Source organism: Acyrthosiphon pisum, chromosome A2 (assembly GCF_005508785.2).
Source record: "Acyrthosiphon pisum isolate AL4f chromosome A2, pea_aphid_22Mar2018_4r6ur, whole genome shotgun sequence".
NCBI classification, from domain to species: Eukaryota; Metazoa; Arthropoda; class Insecta; order Hemiptera; family Aphididae; genus Acyrthosiphon; species Acyrthosiphon pisum.
Window position 1 is genome coordinate 119,473,852 of NC_042495.1, and position 19,925 is coordinate 119,493,776.

The 19,925-nt window shown below is 29.0% G+C and overlaps 3 protein-coding genes across 9 annotated transcripts in view; all 3 read left to right on the forward strand.

Moving 5' to 3' along the window:
- The window catches only part of LOC100575743, a 6,186-nt gene extending 1,741 nt beyond the window's left edge, over nucleotides 1–4,445 (forward strand). For all 3 annotated transcript variants that reach the window (XM_003246968.4, XM_016807454.2, XM_016807453.2), the window contains exons 3-11: nucleotides 124–177; nucleotides 348–410; nucleotides 561–623; nucleotides 796–849; nucleotides 2,746–2,808; nucleotides 2,959–3,021; nucleotides 3,791–3,868; nucleotides 3,949–4,086; nucleotides 4,242–4,445. In XM_003246968.4, the coding sequence (XP_003247016.1) occupies nucleotides 124–177; nucleotides 348–410; nucleotides 561–623; nucleotides 796–849; nucleotides 2,746–2,808; nucleotides 2,959–3,021; nucleotides 3,791–3,868; nucleotides 3,949–4,086; nucleotides 4,242–4,316 (651 nt within the window). In that variant the 3' untranslated portion in view covers nucleotides 4,317–4,445. The remainder of the gene's footprint in view (nucleotides 1–123; nucleotides 178–347; nucleotides 411–560; nucleotides 624–795; nucleotides 850–2,745; nucleotides 2,809–2,958; nucleotides 3,022–3,790; nucleotides 3,869–3,948; nucleotides 4,087–4,241) is intronic.
- A 1,894-nt stretch (nucleotides 4,446–6,339) lies between these two features.
- LOC100167649 (uncharacterized) overlaps nucleotides 6,340–19,925 on the forward strand; it is an 18,725-nt gene continuing 5,139 nt past the window's right edge. Inside the window, exons 1-2 of one of the 5 annotated variants that reach the window (XM_029488939.1) lie at nucleotides 6,340–6,636; nucleotides 18,764–18,820. In XM_029488939.1, the coding sequence (XP_029344799.1) occupies nucleotides 18,782–18,820 (39 nt within the window). In that variant the 5' untranslated portion in view covers nucleotides 6,340–6,636; nucleotides 18,764–18,781. Of the gene's footprint in view, nucleotides 6,637–15,558; nucleotides 16,026–18,763; nucleotides 18,821–19,925 lie in introns of those variants that run through there. The other 4 variants (NM_001162793.1, XM_029488941.1, XM_008188517.3 and 1 more) reach the window with 4 other exon arrangements.
- Nucleotides 13,003–14,240, forward strand: LOC107884718 (Werner syndrome ATP-dependent helicase homolog). The gene is made up of 2 exons (XM_016807456.2): nucleotides 13,003–13,808; nucleotides 13,899–14,240. The coding sequence occupies exons 1-2, from the start codon at nucleotides 13,710–13,712 to the stop codon at nucleotides 14,046–14,048; spliced, it is 249 nt and encodes an 82-aa protein (XP_016662945.1). The 5' UTR covers nucleotides 13,003–13,709; the 3' UTR covers nucleotides 14,049–14,240.

Below are 19,925 nucleotides of genomic sequence, written 5' to 3' on the forward strand. Positions count from 1 at the left end.
TAATAGTATTTTTATATTATGCATAAGTAATACCAGTATACCACAATAATGACATATTTTTTAACAGACACCAAACTGTATAAAAACGTCAACTAAGTACTTAAACATTTTTAATTTATTTAGAAAATTCGTGATCAAGAGGAGGCACATGAACAAGAAATTCAATATCTAGAAAAAGTAAGTTAATCTATATTTTCATTTTTAATATTATAATATTATAATTTGATAATTTTATAAATCATTTTGATGTTTTTGCATAAAAAAAATTACTCTACACAGTAAAATATTTCATAATTAGGACACGAAATTATAAAAACTTCACTTACATATTTTTTTTATCTATTTAGAAAAATCGTGATCTTAGTTCTATTAACGCTAACCTCAACACTGAAATTCAAGGTCTAAAAAAAGTAAGTTAATCTATTTAAAAAAAAATATATGATTAAAAAATTAAATATTTTAAATCATTTTTATAAAACATATAACAAAACAACGTATTCCATAATAAGTACCCAGTGAACTGTATAAAAATTTTAATTGCATATTTTTAATACATTTAGAAAAATCATGAACTTGTGCTTGAAATTCAGGAAGTTGTAGACGAAAACCAAGATCTAAAAAAAGTGAGTAAACCCAGATATTTCCTAAAATTGAATAGCTTAAGATTTTAATAGTATTTTGATATTTTGCATAAGTAATACCAGTATACCACAATAATGACTTATTTTTTAACAGACACCAAACTGTATAAAAACATAAACTAAGTAGGTACTTAAACATTTTTAATTTATTTAGAAAAATCGTGATCAAAAGGAGGCACATGATGGAGAAATTCAATATCTAGAAAAAGTAAGTTAATCTATATTTTCATTTTAGATTCTGAGTGGAACGACGAATGTATGGATTTTACAATGATATGTGTTTTTTTAAATTTTTTTTTTTTTGTGTCTGTCATCACCTTTTAGGCGAGTAAAAATGCTTGGATTTTCTTCAACAGTATCTTTTCTGATGGGAAAGTTAATATAGTTGGTACTTTGGGGGGTAAAATTTTTCCAGTAGTTTTCAAAAGCGCCGAGAAAAACAAAAGAAAAATTAAGGAAAAATGGGAATTTTTACGCAAAATCTGTTTTTGAGAAAATTTATTTTGGTTTTTGGTGCAATTCTACAACAAATGATCGTAGGTACATAACATTTTTACAGAATGTTTATGTAGGCATTTTCTATACACCAAAACATTTTCCAAATATTTTGACTTATTTAATATTTTGAGCTCTACGGACATTTTCAGTTTCCATTTTTTTTAGCTTTTTTTTTTCTATAAATATCAATAAAATTTTATTTGTTGATTAAAAAAGCTTGAAAATTTAATAGAAGGCTCCTAGTATATTGTTTCAATGGCAGATGAAAAAAATTAAAAATCCATAGTCACAATTTTTTTTTATAAGCATCTAAAGTTCAAATATTGACAAAATACGTAAATATGACGAAAATTTTCAAATTATTTTGAGTTAGAAGTTCATGAAAAATTTTCTTTTTAAATCTTAGATATGAAAATGTAATACAAGATCAATCATAAGTTTTCCTACCTTTTTCAAAGAAAAATGGCTACAAGCAAGTCTAATTACATTTACGTTTAAAATTCATATTTTTACAACATATGATATTCACTTGATTTCTTACGTAACTATTTTCTTATTTTGTTGTAATTAAAAAACGAATGACTGTAGAAACTTGAAAATTTCACTGAATGTTTATATTAGCATTTTCTATATACGATAAAATGTTGAAAATAATTTTACTCTTTTTAGCTGTATACGGACATTGTCAGTTTTCAATTTTTTTAGTTTTTTCTTCTATAAATATCAATAACGTATTACCTGGTGGGCCAAAAAGTGTAAAAATGTAATACAAGGCTCCTGATATATTGTTACAATAGCAGTTGAAAAATATTAAAAATACATAGGCATAATTTTTTTTATAAGCATTTAAAGATCGAATTTTGACAAAATGTAACAAATTTAAAATTGAATAATTATTTTGTAGTTAAAAATTTATAAAATTTTCAACTTTTATATCTAAGGATTGAAAATTTAAAACAAGATTTCACGTAAGTAGTTTATTCTGTTACCAAAAAATTTAAAAAATACATAAGCACAGTTTATTTTTATGGTCATTTTAAGTTCAAATTTGGATGAAATTACATATTAAAAAACCTGGAATAACTATTTTAGTTATTTTGTTGTGATTGTATAATATTACTTGTGGGTACTTGAAACTTCTAAAATATACTATTATATATCTATGATAGTACCACGGTTTGTTGTTGATGTATAACGCGTTACCTAATGGATATTGTGATATGATTAATTTGGAATTTATTATTGATACCTATTATAGGTCAATTTTTTTTTAATACTATAGATACGTAGGTATACCTATAAAAGGTATGTCTAATACCTAGTCTGACATACCGTCTTCGCTCAGAATCGTTTTTCTTATACAATGATATTAAATCATTGAATTCAAATTTAATACTATCCATTTTACAGTGACAACTTGTAACCTACTGTACAGCATAGCGACATACACTTGCCCACCTTTTTAGAATAATTATATTATCATTTGATAATTTTAAATCATTTTGATGTTTTTGCATAACCAATAATTACTGTACACAGTAAGATATTTCATAATTAGGATACGGAAGTATAAAAACTTCACTTACATATTTTTTTATCTATTTAGAAAAATCGGGATCTTAGTTCTATTAACGCTAACCTCAACACTGATATTCAAAGTCTAAAAAAAGTAAGTTAACCTATTTTAAAAAAAATATATGATTGAAAAATTAAAGATTTTAAAACATTTTTATAAAAAATACAACAAAACAACGTATTCCATAATAAGTACCCAGTCAACTGTATGCAAATTTTAACTACATATTTCTAATATATTTAGAAAAATCATACACTTGTGATTGAAAATCAGAAAGTTTTAGACGAAAATCAAGATCTACAAAAAGTAAGTAAACATAGGTATTTCCTTGTTAAAATATAAAATTTAATAATTTAAGATTTTAACATATTTTGATGTTTATCCATAAAAAAATGTCCTATAATAATATATTTCATTGTGAGAACATAACTGTATAAAAGTTTTACTAACATATTTTTAATATATTTAGGAAAATCTTGATTTGATCAGGATAAGTATTCGAATAGTTCTTAAAAAATATATTCAGAATTCATAATATTAAAATACTTTTTTTCACAACTAGTTTTTGAATAGTCGGTAATTAACGTTTATTAACTAATAATTAAAAATACATAGTAATCATAAGTTATTTTTAAATTTTGACCACATATGATAAGGCCGATACGGATCCTACGGGATACAATACATAGGTGTTTATAAAAATAATCGTATCATGGGCCAATATTATATTTCGTTCAAAGAATAAAATGTTCATGATTTATAATATGACTTGTCGCAAATTTAAAATTATTTTTCTGGATCGGAAAAAAGTATTTTTTTAATGAATAAAAAATACAAATAAAAGTATTAAGAATACGTATTTGAATACTTTACAATACTGGTCAGTGGCTTGTGGTTGTGGCTTAGTTTTTTTAACCACCAAAATATATCTAATAAGTTGTGGAAACAAGTTTAAATAACCGAATTTAAAAATATAAAAGGGAACTAAACTGTATTTGATCCATACTTTTTTTTCAAATTATAAAGAATCAGTATAATAATTTATTGATAAAAGTAATAAAAAAATCAATTTCAGCTTTGTACCAAATTTGAAAATTCGAAAGTTTTTAATCGCATTACTCTGTCACCTGTCTCGGTGGATAAATTACAACACGTAAGAACATAATAATTTATTGTATACTAGCATACTAAATTTACTTAAACAAAAGCTTAAATAAATCTTTATATTTTTAGTGTACGGAATGGTGGTGCCCAAAGCATTCAAAGTTTGCGACTATTGTTCAGACGTTTGACCCAAAAAATGAAGAAGATAAGCTAATAGTAGATCGTGCAAAAGCTAGGTTTAGATACTGGAATAAAAAAGATGATGGGGTAAGCAAATCAAAAACAAATAAATACATAGGTACACAAGGCCCTATCCAGAAATTTTTTTTTTGGGGGGGGGGGTGGTCCAGACCCCCTGGAACCCCCTCAGATACGGCCTTGTCTAATCATGAGAGGAAATCGCGAGTTTTATTTATTTTTAGGATACATGCTGCAAAAATAATCGTCAAAATAAAGATAGGAACAAGTTTTTGCCACCATCAAATTGGCCAAAATGATCCAAATCAATGCGAATATAACTTACTATACAAGCATATGCACACAATAGCTTTAAAAATATGAACACATTTTAGCTTTAAAATTCATATTTCATTATATTTTATTATAATATTTAAATAATAATTAATAATAATTAAATATGTATAGGTAGGTATTATAATATTTAGTATTTACATAATATAGTCACATGTTAAAGTGCATATTATAATAATATGTACATTTCTTAAATGTTGGATTACTTATTTATTAATCCATATAAGTTCTAAAATTAAACTTTTAATACAATTTATTTATCCTTAACCATGTTTCTACATAATTGAAATTTATTTAATAGTTTTCATAATAATTTGTCAACTAGTTGTGTACTTTAAGTTTATATGCGTGCTTATTCCACATATTCTGTAAGTATACAAATAAAATATAAATTAGTTATCTATCCTACTGTATCTCTTGAACTCTTCAAGCCCCTCTCACTACTTGAGTCTTACTATACGGGTTTCCATAAAACTAATTCAAATTTTCTGATGGTAAAACCAAGTTACAAATATTAATATACTGAAGTTACAAACATTTATATCCTTCGATTGAGAAACCAATTAATGCTCCAATAAGTCACACAAATTGTGCTTTTATAATCATGTCGGTATAAAATTAATAATTTCACTTTTGTGAAATCGTTCCAGGCAGGTATGTCAAAACCACTGATAACACCGGCGTGGCTTGAAATAAACTGTAGTTGTCAATTTTAATACGATATAGACTCAGACAACAATTATTTATTTAATGATAATATTATAAAATATGGTCAGCTATAGATAACGAAAAAAAGAAAAATAATTTTTAAAAAAATGTTTAAATCACCACTTTAATAATTGCGCCATGCAAACATGCCTGTTTTCGCGCATACACGTTTCTCATATTGCTTCTTAATGCTAATATTAATCATGCAGGAGTTAAAACGAAATTCCCGGTAATATTCTTAGAATTGGCAAGGTGTAGTGTTCTTTGCAATTTATTCAAAATAATGAATTATTCAAATCTGGTCACTCCGTGCGTATTCAATATGTATAATTAACAAGTTCAGAATAATAGCAGTCCTTTGTATTTGTAATATTAGTGCGTAAAGTACCTATATGTGGTTTGAGAGTCAATTATTATTACAAGGTTGAGTACTAATGGACTTGTGGCCATTAACCTAAACCAAATGGTTAGTTTGGTGGAATATTTTAAGACACGTGTGTTCTGTACACCCGTTACAGGAGACGGTGACAGAATAGGATGATGGGTAGTTGTAATAATATTATCGTATACTGATAGAAATTATTATTGTATGTTGTCGTTTATTAAAAGTGCTCAAGATAATGTCACAAGAATGTAATATAAACTGATCTAGATTATCTAAATCAACGAAGATCGCTGACATGTTAGAAAATATACGATTGCTCCAATATTTAAGTCCCAAAAAACGTCGTTAATTGAAATAATCCAAGTCGAAGAAATTATGATTCGATAAGAGGTCTGGCGTGGAAGTACTCGTACGTACTGTGTGGAATCACGTCTGAGGATGGAGCCGTTTTGGGTCTCTCCTAGAGACTCTACCTGTCTCTGGCGACTCGTGCTGCCGTCTCCCACAGCCCATGCGGCCGCCTTCCATAAATAGCTAGTCGACTAGTTATACTCATGGTGCATGTGCGGATCTATGACTCTGGGTTGCAGATGTGTCTATTGCTGGCTAGTTCTATGATCAATGAGAGGCTTCGTTAATCGTGTAGCCATGTCACCAAGTACTAAGTCCGATTCACAGAAACTACTAAGCCCGAGGATTTCCCACAGTACCTATATATTATATTATTATCTTACTAGCTCTGGGCGCGGTGGCTCGGTTTGTCGCATCTGGTCTATGCCAGATGCTGTGACTATCATTTATATATATTCCTCTACTAGGTTCTCGTCGTAACGCTGACATCATCCTGACTATTTTATGTGTGTGCTAATATATAGTATATCGTATATATTGCATATCATAACTATGTGTAGAGGTGGAGTAGGGGATCCGTACGCAGCACGTGATATAATATTCACAGTATTTTGTATACAAGTCATAACCATTTAGTACCATTTAGCAAGCTGCAACCAGCATAACAAAAACGTCAACTTTTACAGTACAATTTTAGATTTAAGTATCACGTCAGTTGTTTACTATTTTCAATTCACTGGAAGTACAAGACGATTTCGGCAGAACGACGTAAATACATCATTTCCACTCCCTCGATGTTCGAAATGTATTATTTTTCAAGACACTATACCTAACAATAGAAGGTATGTGCTAAAAATGTATATAGTTATACATATATTGTTTAACAACTTGTGCTTGATATATTATAATATAATGTATTGTATAAACACTAATAATCGATAAAACTATAAAAGTACACACCTATTAGCAGTTAGTAATTTAGTATTAGTATTAATATACATTTGTATTCATAACCAATCGTAATAATAATATGTATGTTTCGTCCAAAGATGTTCGTTGTTTTCTTCGTCTTATAAGTGCATATATGGACAAATTACCGATAGCAATTTTCATTAATTTTAATATTAGAGAAAATTACATTAGTATTAACATATTATAATCATAAGTAAAATGTGACAACACATTCTGTATGCTGTTGGAGGACTTGTTTTTTTTATCGATATTTATATTTTTCAACGAGTTGTGGAAATTTTTAAATTATAAAATTGTAAATGTATTGTGACTTAAGTAGCGTGTCAGAGGACGTTTCCTCCATCCATAATTCAATCAAGTTTTTCATTTAAATTTATTTATCAATTTAAAAAATAAAAATAAAACACTAAATTAAATAATAAAGATTGTAAATATTTTACACGTTTATAATTCGCTGTAAGTGCAAGGATTATGTAATTTTAAAAGTACGTGGGATCGATTATTTTTAGCATGCGTGAATATGTTTACGAAACATGACGCAGTAGGTATATTACCTATGATGTCCTTATAATATTAGAAATTAAAATCCAATTTTTAGCGATTTTTCGTAATTTGTCGGTAGTTTTTCTCAACGCTTTCGAAAACTACTCGGAATTGTATATTTTGACCTCCTAAAAGTACCAACTAGGTTCACTTTTCTATCAGAAAAGATACTCAAAAATCTCACTAATCGAAGAATGCTTACTATCCAAAATGTGGTTGAAATAATACCTTCGATAATAAATTATAGTAGATTTGTTACATACTTCCAGTTTCTAATTAGGATTATATGAGAAAAATTGAATAACTCCACCAAGCTATTACGTCTAAAATGTCAGTAGCAAAATGGTCAAATGTTGAAACAATTTTTATGGTTTTACTAATTTTAAATATATTTCCTATCTCCATTCCACTTTAAGTTTAATCGTCAAACGATGTAACTTAACTATATACAAACTTGGTCAATGATTTCAACGCTAAAAAATCAAATTTAAAAAAAAAATTAACGATAAAGAATTTGAATATTTGTATAAAATGCAAGAAATTTACCAAAAATAAAATATTTTTTTTTTGTAAATGAACCAGAGATAGATCAGGAAGATTTTGAAAATAAACGCATTTCAGAGATAATGTTAAAATGTCATATTTTTGTAATTTTAAATAAAATAAAGATTTGAGTATTAACTTTAAATAAACTAAGTATAAAACGATGTTCTTACTTGAAATTGCATGCATATAATAACTAGGTACATACGTTAGGTTGGGTCCCAAACAAAAATCCTCTCCGAGTGGAATTCAGTATGTCTATCGGCTTTCTATATTATATACTAGGTTGTCTTAAGTATATCCGTATTCCGTGGGCATAACAATCTCCGTCTCAAGGTACGTATTATTTTTTATGGATCAACTAGCGATAAGTGTGATTTTGTTTTTTAATTCATTGTGAATTGTGTGTTATTAAAACTCCTACCTAACGAGTTTTCGTTATCGGCGAATCGTTGTTTATAAAATCATTTATCAGTTCGTAATTTTTACTTTCTGGTAATGAACATAGGTACTATTATCATTTTTATTGGGGAGTTTTTAAAAATGAACTTAATCATGGTGGAATTAACATTCAATTTTTTTTCATCTTGTTCAGTCCAAAATGTTGGTAGTGAAAATATATTTATTTAATTTTCTATAAAAATTATTTTGTTAACACTTAATATTATGTTCTAAAAAGGTTAGAGAAACCTGCCAGATTGTCGTAAAATCTGTTTTTTGTTATGAGGTATAAAATCCATTGTTTTAAATATTTTAGATAAGTTATTTCGGTAGCTTTTTCTTGGTCCATTAATTTTTTTACGTTGTTGAATTTATTTCTAAATTGTAATGCAATTCCCTTTAACATAGTAAGGCATTGAATATTGCAGTGACTGAAATTCCCATATTATTAAGTTTAGTGAAAAAATATTTATTGTCTGTTCCCTACTGATCAGTGTAGTCGCATTGGAAATTTGTCTTATCATTGTACAATTTGAGTAGAAATTATCTGAATTAATTTAATGAGTTCAAACTGCTTATTGACCATTGTGATAAATATAGGTGGCGTTCCGATAAAACAGGCAACTATAACAAAATACGTCAGTTGCTTGTGTTTCTGTCATATATACGTTAATTGCGTCAGATGGAAAAACCGTAAAATATGTGATGATATGCTCAGTGCTCACAATAATTATAATAAATAAATACAATTTAACAGATTAATAAATAACGGCCAGACTATCGCATGTAGAAATCGGTCACATCTAATAAAACCATTATCAACTACAAAAAGAGGTGATCTGTACAATACGACTACGGATTAAGAAATCGGCATGCACTTATAACGGTAAAATATAGGGTTTGTGACTTTATTATATGGCGCCAGACTGCCAGAGAAATGGAAAGGCAAAAAAGGGTATCTGCCGCCAAAGAATAATCTAGTTACCTGGCTCACGATAACTTCTGATAAAGCCGCCTATACCACTATCTGGGCAACATGTCCGTGTCGTCCCTTGTGCATGAGCACCAGCCACCAGAGTAACAACCTCTCAGATCTCAATACCAATTTCAACGAGCGACAACTGGACTTCTTATGATAAGTCATAATTAATGCGTTCTTTATTTGAATATTTTCTGTATTTGAAGTATTACTTTGTCACCTAAGACTCCTACAACATTATCCACGAACAACTGCGAATCAGGTAAGGCATTTAATATAATATTTTGTTTTCATTGCGGTTATTACATTATATGTGCTTTTTACATAAAATTATATTGTACGGTGTGTTTGATCTTATTCTCGAATACACGATCTCGAGAGCCCTCCGAACACCTGGAGGAAGATAACAGCTTGGTAGATTTTGATGCGGCCCTCACTTCAATTTAAAAAAAACATGAATTAATTGTATATAATACATTAATATTATGAGAACAAATTTATTTTAAGAATAACATTTGTAACGTCACGGGTTTTTCGTGCACAATTATTATTATTATTATCAAAACCACCTTATTATTATCATAATTGTTGCGCGCTCGATTAACAATGCAATCCACAAAGTTATGTCTCCACATACTACTCCCTCCCCCCACCTATGCAAGGTACAGCTGTCACCCACCACGGCTGTGGTCAGATTGTGCTGTCGTTCGAGGAAGTCGCATTGCCAGTGGCATCGACAGTGCAACCTGTACCCACATTATTATTATAATTATTGTAACCAACCTCCCTCTACCCGTACTGGTCAGCACGCCGCCTGAAATCAACAGCTGCCAGCCGTCAACGCCGTCAATTTTTCTTCCTCTTTTGCAACGGACGGCCTAACGCAACCACGTCTTGTCGTTGGCTCCGTTCCGTCACATTTTTTTTTTGGTCTTAATCCTACCAATTGTCTGCTCGACCGGGATTTCTCGACTCAACAATACTATCAGTACTGGACAGATCCTGTCCTCGTACATAATTATTAATTTCATCATTTTCACCACCGTTGACAACAACTCCATGATGGGCTAAGCCTCAACCATCGGCCAGGGAGGCCAGAAAGCCCGAACTGTTGCTGCTCGCTGACCTGCTCGAGCTGTCCAGCCGTGTAACGTATTGTTGTTCCCCCCCTGCCCTTTTGCCACCCTTAAGATATGCCCCGACAATATTATATTTTCCTTATCAATTTCCTTTACCAGCCATGTGGTTCATAACTTATATATATACTTCACCTGTGGTGTCAAGGTTATTATTAAAAAATTATTATTAAAAAGACCCACTTATTATTATACACTCTAGTGTCCATGTCATAAAAAAATTATTATTCGTTAAGACCAATTTATTATTATACACTCTAGTGTCAACGCTAAATATATTATACTATCCTATCACTCTTAAACCCAAATCATTTGTTATTATTATTTATTCAGTGTCACCTTATATTATGAATCTTGGGCATTCAGTTTGCCGATGCGTGTTTAAAACCTGTCAGTTCTGTCATAGTGAAATTCACATTTCCCACGTGACACGGCTGGCAGGTCACAGATCTCAAGTCCCAGAGATCCGTGGGTGATTTTTACTAGGGGTCACTCTGGTAAACTCTCACACATTTTTCGAGTTAATTACTCGTGTCTCGTTGTAAATTGTAATGCCGTTTAATAGGTAAACTTATATAACAGGGGTATCCAACCTACGGTCTGCATCTCCTTTTGCCATAAAAATAGAAACTTTACCAGCTTGAAGTTATCAAGCTTTTTTTTTTTTAGACATATTTCTAAAAATGTTGGCCCGCGATGTCAAAGCGTATATCAAATTTGGCCTGCCGTAAAAAAAGGTTGGACACCCCTGTTTTAAAATAAGAAAAATCTATATTAAACAAGACAAAACTTTATTTAATAAATAAAATAAGTAGATTTTATCAAATAAAGAATTCAATAAAGATTTTTACTATGATTTTTATATTAAATTTTTAGGTTTGTTGATTTTCAATTTAGAATCTAAATATTCAATAAAAGTAATCTATATTGAATAAAAAAATCTATATTTTTCTAGATTTATTTCTATTTTCTATTTTATATATTTTATCTGAGTATCTATATTTGATAAAATAAAACTATATTCAATAAACTTTAAACTTGAATAAAACAAATCCAAATATTATTGAAAAAAATCTATATTTTATGAAAAATATATATTTAATAAAAAATCTATATAATAAAAATCTATATTTGATAAAAAAATTATTAAAAAACTTCATTTGATAAAAAAAACATTAAAAAATCTATATTTAATAAGAAATCTTTATTTAATAAAAAATCTATATTTGATAAAAAATCATTATAAAATAAATTTGATAAAAAAAACCATTAGAAAATCTGTATTTAATAAAATAATCATTAAAAAACTATATTTAATAAAAAAAACATTAAAAAATCTATATTTAATAAGAAATCTTTATTTAATAAAAAATCTATATTTAATAGAAAACCATTAAAAAACTATATTTGATAAAAAAAAAACATTAGAAAATCTGTATTTAATAAAAAAATCATCGGATCAAAATTCAAAATTACGTCTTGAAGGAATAGGTTGCAAATTTTTTTAGGTCGGTTGCAATTAATTGCTAAAAGGTTGCTAAATATTGACACTGGTCCGGATTCGATAGGACAAAGTTGGGGGCTGCGTGATGTTAGCCCCCCGGATCTAAATTTTTTTTTTGCCATGAAGGAATAGGTTGCAAATTTTTTTTATCTCGGTTGCAATTAGTTGCTAAAATCTTGCTAAATATTGTCACTGGTCCGGACAAAGTAGGACAAAGTTGGGGGGCCAACTTCACGGACGTCTTTGGCTATGGTGGTTGGTGAAAGAAGAAAATAGTATATTATCGATAATAAATACGACAAAGTATTTTTATTTTTAACTGTAGTTGCTGCACAAAATTATATATTATGGTGAAAACTATTCACCAACTATTTTGTTACCAAATATAATTATACATATATATGTGATGACATAGATAGAGTCCATGGACTGCATAGGGTGTGTCAAACAACAAGGCTCGAATATCCGAATAACAATAGCATGATCAATTGTGTGAAAAAAATATTTTTGAAAGATCCTAGTCGTGTATTGAAATTCCGAGAACTACTCGTATTTCCTAGGCTACCTGCATATTCCCCCCCAAAGCCTAAACTTATACGAAGTGGAACTTGGCTAGACGCCGTATCATATTATTCTGATTATTTCAATTCCATAAAATCAGTACTTTTGTCTTTGGAGAAAAACACTTCAGTCTATAACAAATGCGATAGCTTTATTTGAAAATAGGGATAAAAAAATGATTTAGCAGAAAAAATAATTTCACAGTCATTCTATTCTAAAACTAGAAAATGCGTCACTTTCACTGAATTTTCATTCAGTCCTGAAAATACTAAATTAAAACTTTGTCAAAATAAAGAAACGACTGTTTTTTCATAGATATTTTAAGTTAAAATTTGGACGAAATTAAATATTTAAACGAAGAATGATAATTTTAGTTATTTTTGTTGTAATTTAAAAGTATTATTCGTGGGTATTTACCAAACTCTTACTATTATATATTTATATTTATAATTTTATACAATGATGTTTTCAAATACAATTTTTTCGACAAAAACTAATTTAACCTACTGATGCCTATAATAGTAAAATAAATTACTTTAATCATAATATCATAAAATAATACAATTATAACAATTTATTTCATAAATAACAGCAATTAATACATTTTTTAATAACATACCTATACAAAAGTATTGGTCTATTTGGTCTACTCACTAGGTGTATCCTATGGTTGTGATGTGAGTAGGAGATAATTAAGAACCGACAATGCAATCTTCAGAAAATATTAACGATTTGTACCCTTTATACGTATATGTAGTGAATAAAACTATTAAATCGATTAAAAATTAAACACAGTAAAGGCATTTATAAGTGAAAATGCAGTCATTTATCAGTAAAAAAGGCAAAAATAAAAAATACGTTCATCATCTTATACATATTGAATGACACGCATTTTTATATAAAAATTATTTCTCTGTTATTATTATTAAAAAAAAGGCTTTTGCCTTCAAATCCGAACCTTAGTAACTAAGTATTATAATAATAACTAATAAATGTTGTACTATGCATTTATGCATAATAAAAGTATATATATATATATTACAAGCAATGTGGAATACCGGGAAATGTACACATGACATGACACACATTGATGTTAATCAATACACGTATTTTCATTATAATTATATACCTTGTAAATAATTTAATATTTTTATTCGTATTTTCAAAGTATCCGTAGTAGGTATTTGATTGTATTGATTTATTATAGTCAGGTTGACTAACGTTAAAATTTCTTTGATGGAATCTAGCAGACTGTATATAAAAACACTTTTAGATAAATTTGGACATTCTACATTTCGGCCCAAGCAATGGGAAATCATACGATCGATTTTGGAGGTAAGATGTCTATAAACACAGACTTTATTAGACAATACTTCGGGCTTCTGTTAATATATAGTTATAATAATTAAATAATTAATTTTTCAGGAGAAAAAAGATGTCTGTGCGGTTATGTCTACTGGTTATGAAAAAAGTCTTTGTTATCAGTATCCGGCAGTTTATAGCAATGGTTTAACCATAGTTATTTCACCGTTAATATCGCTAATAAAAGATCAATTGCTTTTCCTGGAGGTTTAGATTGAATTTATTTCATATTTATTAAATAAAAATAAAATTGAAAAAAGGTAGATACCACTCTACTGTACAGTAGGTTACCAAAGTAGATCACTTCAACGAGTGTAATGGGTGGTGTTAAATTTAAAATATAATATTTAAATATTATATTCCTGTAATAACAACTTATAAGTTATAAGGAACCTGTATTACATTTTAAAATTGTTTCTATCAAAAATTATAGGAAAACAATTTTTAATGCTCGCACTTACCTATAATAAGGTTAAAATTAATTTAAATATTTTGAAAATTAAATTGTGTATGGATAATGATAATATAAGTAAAAGTTAAGAGTTTCAATTTTCAACAATTTTTTTTGAATTACAACAAATTTACAACATTTCAATGAAATTGAAATGGTATTTTTAAGTTTGAGTTCAATTTCAAAAATATTTAAAACTAAATAAATTTGCCATCACGTTAGGATTTGGTTTTTGAAACAAACTAGTAAGAACAACTTGAGAAATGTTGTATTATATTTTTCAAGCCTTAAAAATATTAAAATAAAACATTTTATATACATTTTCAAGTTAAAAACTTTAAAGACAAAATAATTTGTAAATTTTCAGGATTTTCGAGATTTTAGCAAATTTTTTCAAAATTCTTACTTCAGATGACAATATAAAATATGAGACAATGGAATTACGGTTTACTAAATACATACTAAATACAATGTTTAAAATATCAAAAAAAGAGACAGATATCAATAAAAATAATAATCTTAACTGATAATATAACTGTTCAAACTAATAACAAAATAGGATAATCAGATTGTGTCAACTAGGGGGGTGCTTGGGGGTGCTGAAGCACCCCTAAACTTTAATTTAGCACCCCCAGTTCAAAAACATCGAAAATTGAAAAATCATATGAACAATTTTTTTTTATCTTTACATGAGGTTTTTTTTTATTTCTTCGTTTTTAGCAGAAACACGAATTATTGTTTGTAATGATTATAAGTGTATCAAATATTAGAATTTAGAATTCATCAAAATTAGTTAGAAATTTATAAAAGTTTTTCCTTTCATAGCTAACATTATAAATGTTGATTGAAAACTCCTCACAATTAGTCTTACCTTGAACAAAAAAAAAAAGTTTACTGGAAAGTAACATACAGAAAAAATAAATAAATGTTATAACATTGAATTTCAATTTTCATCTATCAATTTTTGAAATTTTTTTGTAATTTAAAAACGAATAATCCTAGATACTAGAAATTTTTACCAAATGTTAAAATTAAAGTTTTCCTCAAATGGCAAAATGTCAAAACGATTTGACTCTTTTTGAGCTATTTATAAATATGAGAAAATTTTAATTATTTTTCAGTTAGAAGTTCATAAAAGATTTTTTTTCATAGCTAAGATTTAAAATTGTAATAAAAGATTTCACATAAGTTTTTCTACCTACAAAAAAAACGTACACTTAAACTTATATATAATAAATACTTATAAATACTTATAAATAGGCACTAACCAAAATAATTATTTATTGACTAAAATAATATGTCTTGTTTGTTTTAAAATACAGTAAACAACACCATGGATGACTTAATGTTACAGTACCTACTACAGGCTATAACACACTTTACATTATATTTATTAGGTATTTAATGATATTTTTTCTACTATAAAATAGACGGCGAAATCAACATAATATACTAATATCCGGCAGAATTGATAAAACGCGTTTTTGTCATCATAAACCGTAGTTGGATTCCACCTCCTCCGACGACCGTACGTAACCCACGCCGTCGAAAGGTTAACATTATAATTTTACTGTCAGTTTTACTCTCAGTTCCATATAGGAACATTCGATCGTCCATTTGATCATAACAACTGTAAACCCAAACTCTGTGTTAAATGTTAGCTTTTCAAATTAAAATTTAAAACACCACACCGTAACAGGATTACAGTCATCTGTACAATACCACATCTGCAGTTCGAGGTAATATGACATTGTAACTATTGTTATAATTTAAATTTGATGTAAGAACAACTTAAAACAAAGGTAGAATTAATTTTAAATTCTTATAATTGAATTATTAAATTAAATTAAATTCTTCTTTCAAATTGAAAATGTTTTGAATATTATTTAACAAGCAAAATAATATTTGCAGTTTTATAATAATAACTAAAACTAGTAATTTGGAATATTATAATATTAAGTTTATAATTTTCAAATATAGAAAAATCGGATAAGATTCCGGAAATACCACGTTTTGGCTTGACACGGACATTTTAAAGCATTAAAAACTATGTTTAAAACTCAGAATTTTTACATATAAATAAACTTATTCTGAGTGTTAATAGTCGTCAGAAAATATTTTACAATTTTCTTTGGTTTGTGAACATTTTGGTTTTTGATATAAGGAACCACGTTTTGCAAATCTTCCTTTCAATTTTAAATTTCTATTGTATATTAAATTTATTGTATTCTATATTATTCAAACTTTTTTTGTAATCGAGGAGTTTTGATATAAACTATATTGATAACATCTATAACTCTTTTTTTTCGTAATAAAATGTTCAATCTGTTACAATGTAGAACAATAAGTAAAAAATATGGACGATTTAAAAAGCCTTTCATTCAGGCCTGAGGGCACTTTTGTCAGTTATTTATATACGTTCACAATAATATTATAAATACAATATGGACATTAGCCACGTTAATATTTCCCGACACCACAGCCTTTTCAGTCTTTTTCTGGGATTACCGGGTATATAAGCTGATGCTAGTCCTTTGATTAAAAAATATTTGTGTCGTTTTGAACATTAATCTTCTGTAAAAAGTTCTAGCTATATCGCGGACGGATGAGATGGCAAGATCATTGTGTATAAGATTGTAAGGACAGATTGGAAACATATTGTTTCCTTGATTTTTCTTGATTTAAATTTGAATTTAAATTTATATTTAGGTTGTTTCGGGTGAAGAATGGTTTTTACATTAGTTGATAATTATATGTGTATAGATATTGATCTAATGGGTTTAATTGTTTAACCCGTTGTTCTAATTTTATATAATTTAAATTCGTTATATTAAATTGTTTCATAGTTATATAATTTTAACTTTGTATAATTATAATACACAATATTTTAGTTTGTGATTCACGCTTATTTTTCATATATTATTCTTGAATACGCTTATTAAGAATTTTATTTCTAAAAACATAGTGGTGGTCAGGTTTTTTAACACGTTCATTGGTATTAGAAATATTATGTTCTCTATAATTAAATGAATCGTTGTTGTTCCAATAAATTGTAGCGTTGTTTTATCCAGACTTGATAATTTATATTTATTTAATGGGTGTATTAGTTTTGTATTGACTAGGTCAGCGCAAATAAATTTTTTAAATGTTCCAAAATCTGTGGAAGTTTTTATGTTTTTCTTCTTTAGACTTTTATTATAATATGTAAGTGTTTAGATTTACCTTTATTTTCATTTCTGTTATATGAATTATGTCAATTTAATTATATTTATTATTTGATGTTTTTGAAACCGAAGAGTGATGTGGGTTTTGACTTGGTTCATTTAACCTATTAGTTGGTTTATTATGGTTTATATTTAAACAACTATTTTTCGAGTAGCATTCATTGGCAGTATGTTATCTTTTATTGCAAAAATGGCATATTAATTTCCACTTGTATTCTGTGCTAGTGCAGTGGTTTAATTTATAACAGTGCTTATATTGATTTTGCATTCAATATTCTTTGTATTTTTATCATTTTATATAGTAATGAACATTTTTCATATTTAAATTATATGTGTTATAATTTGTTTGATTATTACAACAATTATTCTGAATTGTATGTTCTTGATTATTTTTAGAATTTAAATTTAATTGGTTGTTATTAAATTTCTTTTGTTGTGAGTCATTGCGTGTGAAACGTTTTGTACATCGATTATTATTTGAATTATTAACGTAATTATTATTGTACTCTTAAATAGAACATATTATATTTTTTAATTTAGACTTTTTTGAATTGTTTTGTATTGATATGTTCAGTAGATTATCTTATTTTATAATTTATGTTAAATTCTATTCATTCATATTTTTTTTAAATTTCGTTAAATTTTATAGGCACTCATTGTATTGATATCAATGATTATAGCTAATGCTCATTGTCTATATTATTATTAATTGATAAATAATTACCATGCATCATCAATATTTGTACTTAAATAAAATTCCATGTTTCACGTTTTTGTGACTTCGAACACTAATTTTAATAATATATATGTGCCACTAATCACTAAATGCCACTATGCCATAAGTACCTGAATTTGATAATTTTTGTCATCATTTTACAAGTGCATAATATGGAAAATGTATGTTTATTGGTTCACGTTAAGTTACGTTGGTTTTCACATTTTAATTTCTGAGTTCTGAGCATTTTTTAAATTTGCAAATTTTAAAAATTATACGTTATCATGACTATAGCTTTAAAAAGAAAACAAATACTGACGTAATATCAAAGCGAAAATATCAGTTATTAATTGTAAATAATTTAATAGTTTTTATTCGTTTTTCATGGTATACGCAGTTCGATTGTAATAAATTGTATATATAGTCATATCGGTTGACGTTAAAATATCTTATTTTATTTTTTAAATGTATAGTTTTTAGTTTTAAATTCATTTTGAAAATAAAATATTGATTTATGTCATAATTATATATTTTGTAGAAGATATCAATTTTTAAAATGGATCAACTAAATTCGGCATTGGAACAATTATCTTTGGTAAGCTCTCCTACTCCTACACAACAAACTGAAAACCACGGATATAGATACTATGGATGCATGACGGTCATGGCCTAAATTGGCGTTGAGCGTTGAGTGGCACCAAAATAGGTTCTTGTCGAATTTGACAAAAATTTGCGTCATACTAGCGCTCTCTACAGCCTTTATTATAGTACTACTATAGCTTACCTAGCCTAGTTGCCTACCTTCCAAAATGTTGAAATCGTAGGCTAAAAAAGGAAACTATTTTATCATATTTTCTCGAAAAGCGGACGTGGGCGAAAAGAGGGAATTCGTTTTTGGGCGAAAGGAGTACCTCCCGCCACGGTAAGAAGCGCTACCCGTGAAACCTGACTACCTAAAGAAACTGGCGGAACGGTGAAGCGGGCGAGCTGGGCCGACGGGGCACCCATGAAATTTTGACCGACGCAAAAATCCCACGGCAATTCAAAAACTCTGAGGGCGGCAGAGTGCGGGACTCACCTCCTGGGCGTCACTTGGGGCTACCGAGCCGGTGTACCCGCGGCTCGAGGCAACGGGAGTATCACTTCCGGGACTGACGGTGGCAGCGCCCTCCGGACCCAGGCCCCGGTGTCGCCCTGGGGAATGTCGAACTCGGAAGGTCACGAGACCTACTCGGATACCGCGGGAGAAGAGGTTTATCGGAGGACTGCCTGTGGGCCGCGCGTGGGGAGCGCCTCTAGGGACAGCCAGGGGGAGCCCTTAGGTCCACATGGCTGTCTGGCGGCGCGTCGCGGGCGCGGCACGCGGGCAATGTTCAGAAGATACGATATGTGCCGACTACACCCGCACTAAGACGAGTCACGTTGAAAAACCTGCTGACTAATCTGGCCCGGACTGGACATCGGTGGCATATGACCTTAACGAGGCACGGCTAGGAGCTTCAGGTCCCAGGGACCAAAACTGCTGACAGCTTTCGGGGCAGCCGCATAGGGGCGTGCGCCCGGGCCTAAGGGCCGGGGTTGCCAATGACCTCTGGAACACGTCGCACCTCTCTCCAAGGATGGCTGGACTCAGCGGACTTAGAAGCTAATACTAGTCGAGCGAAAAGTCCAGGACTAGTCATGAAACGTGGGCGTTTAAA

Coding starts and splice junctions, on each gene's coding strand:
- LOC107884718 (XM_016807456.2), top strand. CDS start 13,710: ATGGAATCTAGCAGACTGTATATAAAAACACTTTTAGATAAATTTGGA. Junction 13,809..13,898: donor TCATACGATCGATTTTGGAG/GTAAGATGTCTA, acceptor TTAATTTTTCAG/GAGAAAAAAGATGTCTGTGC.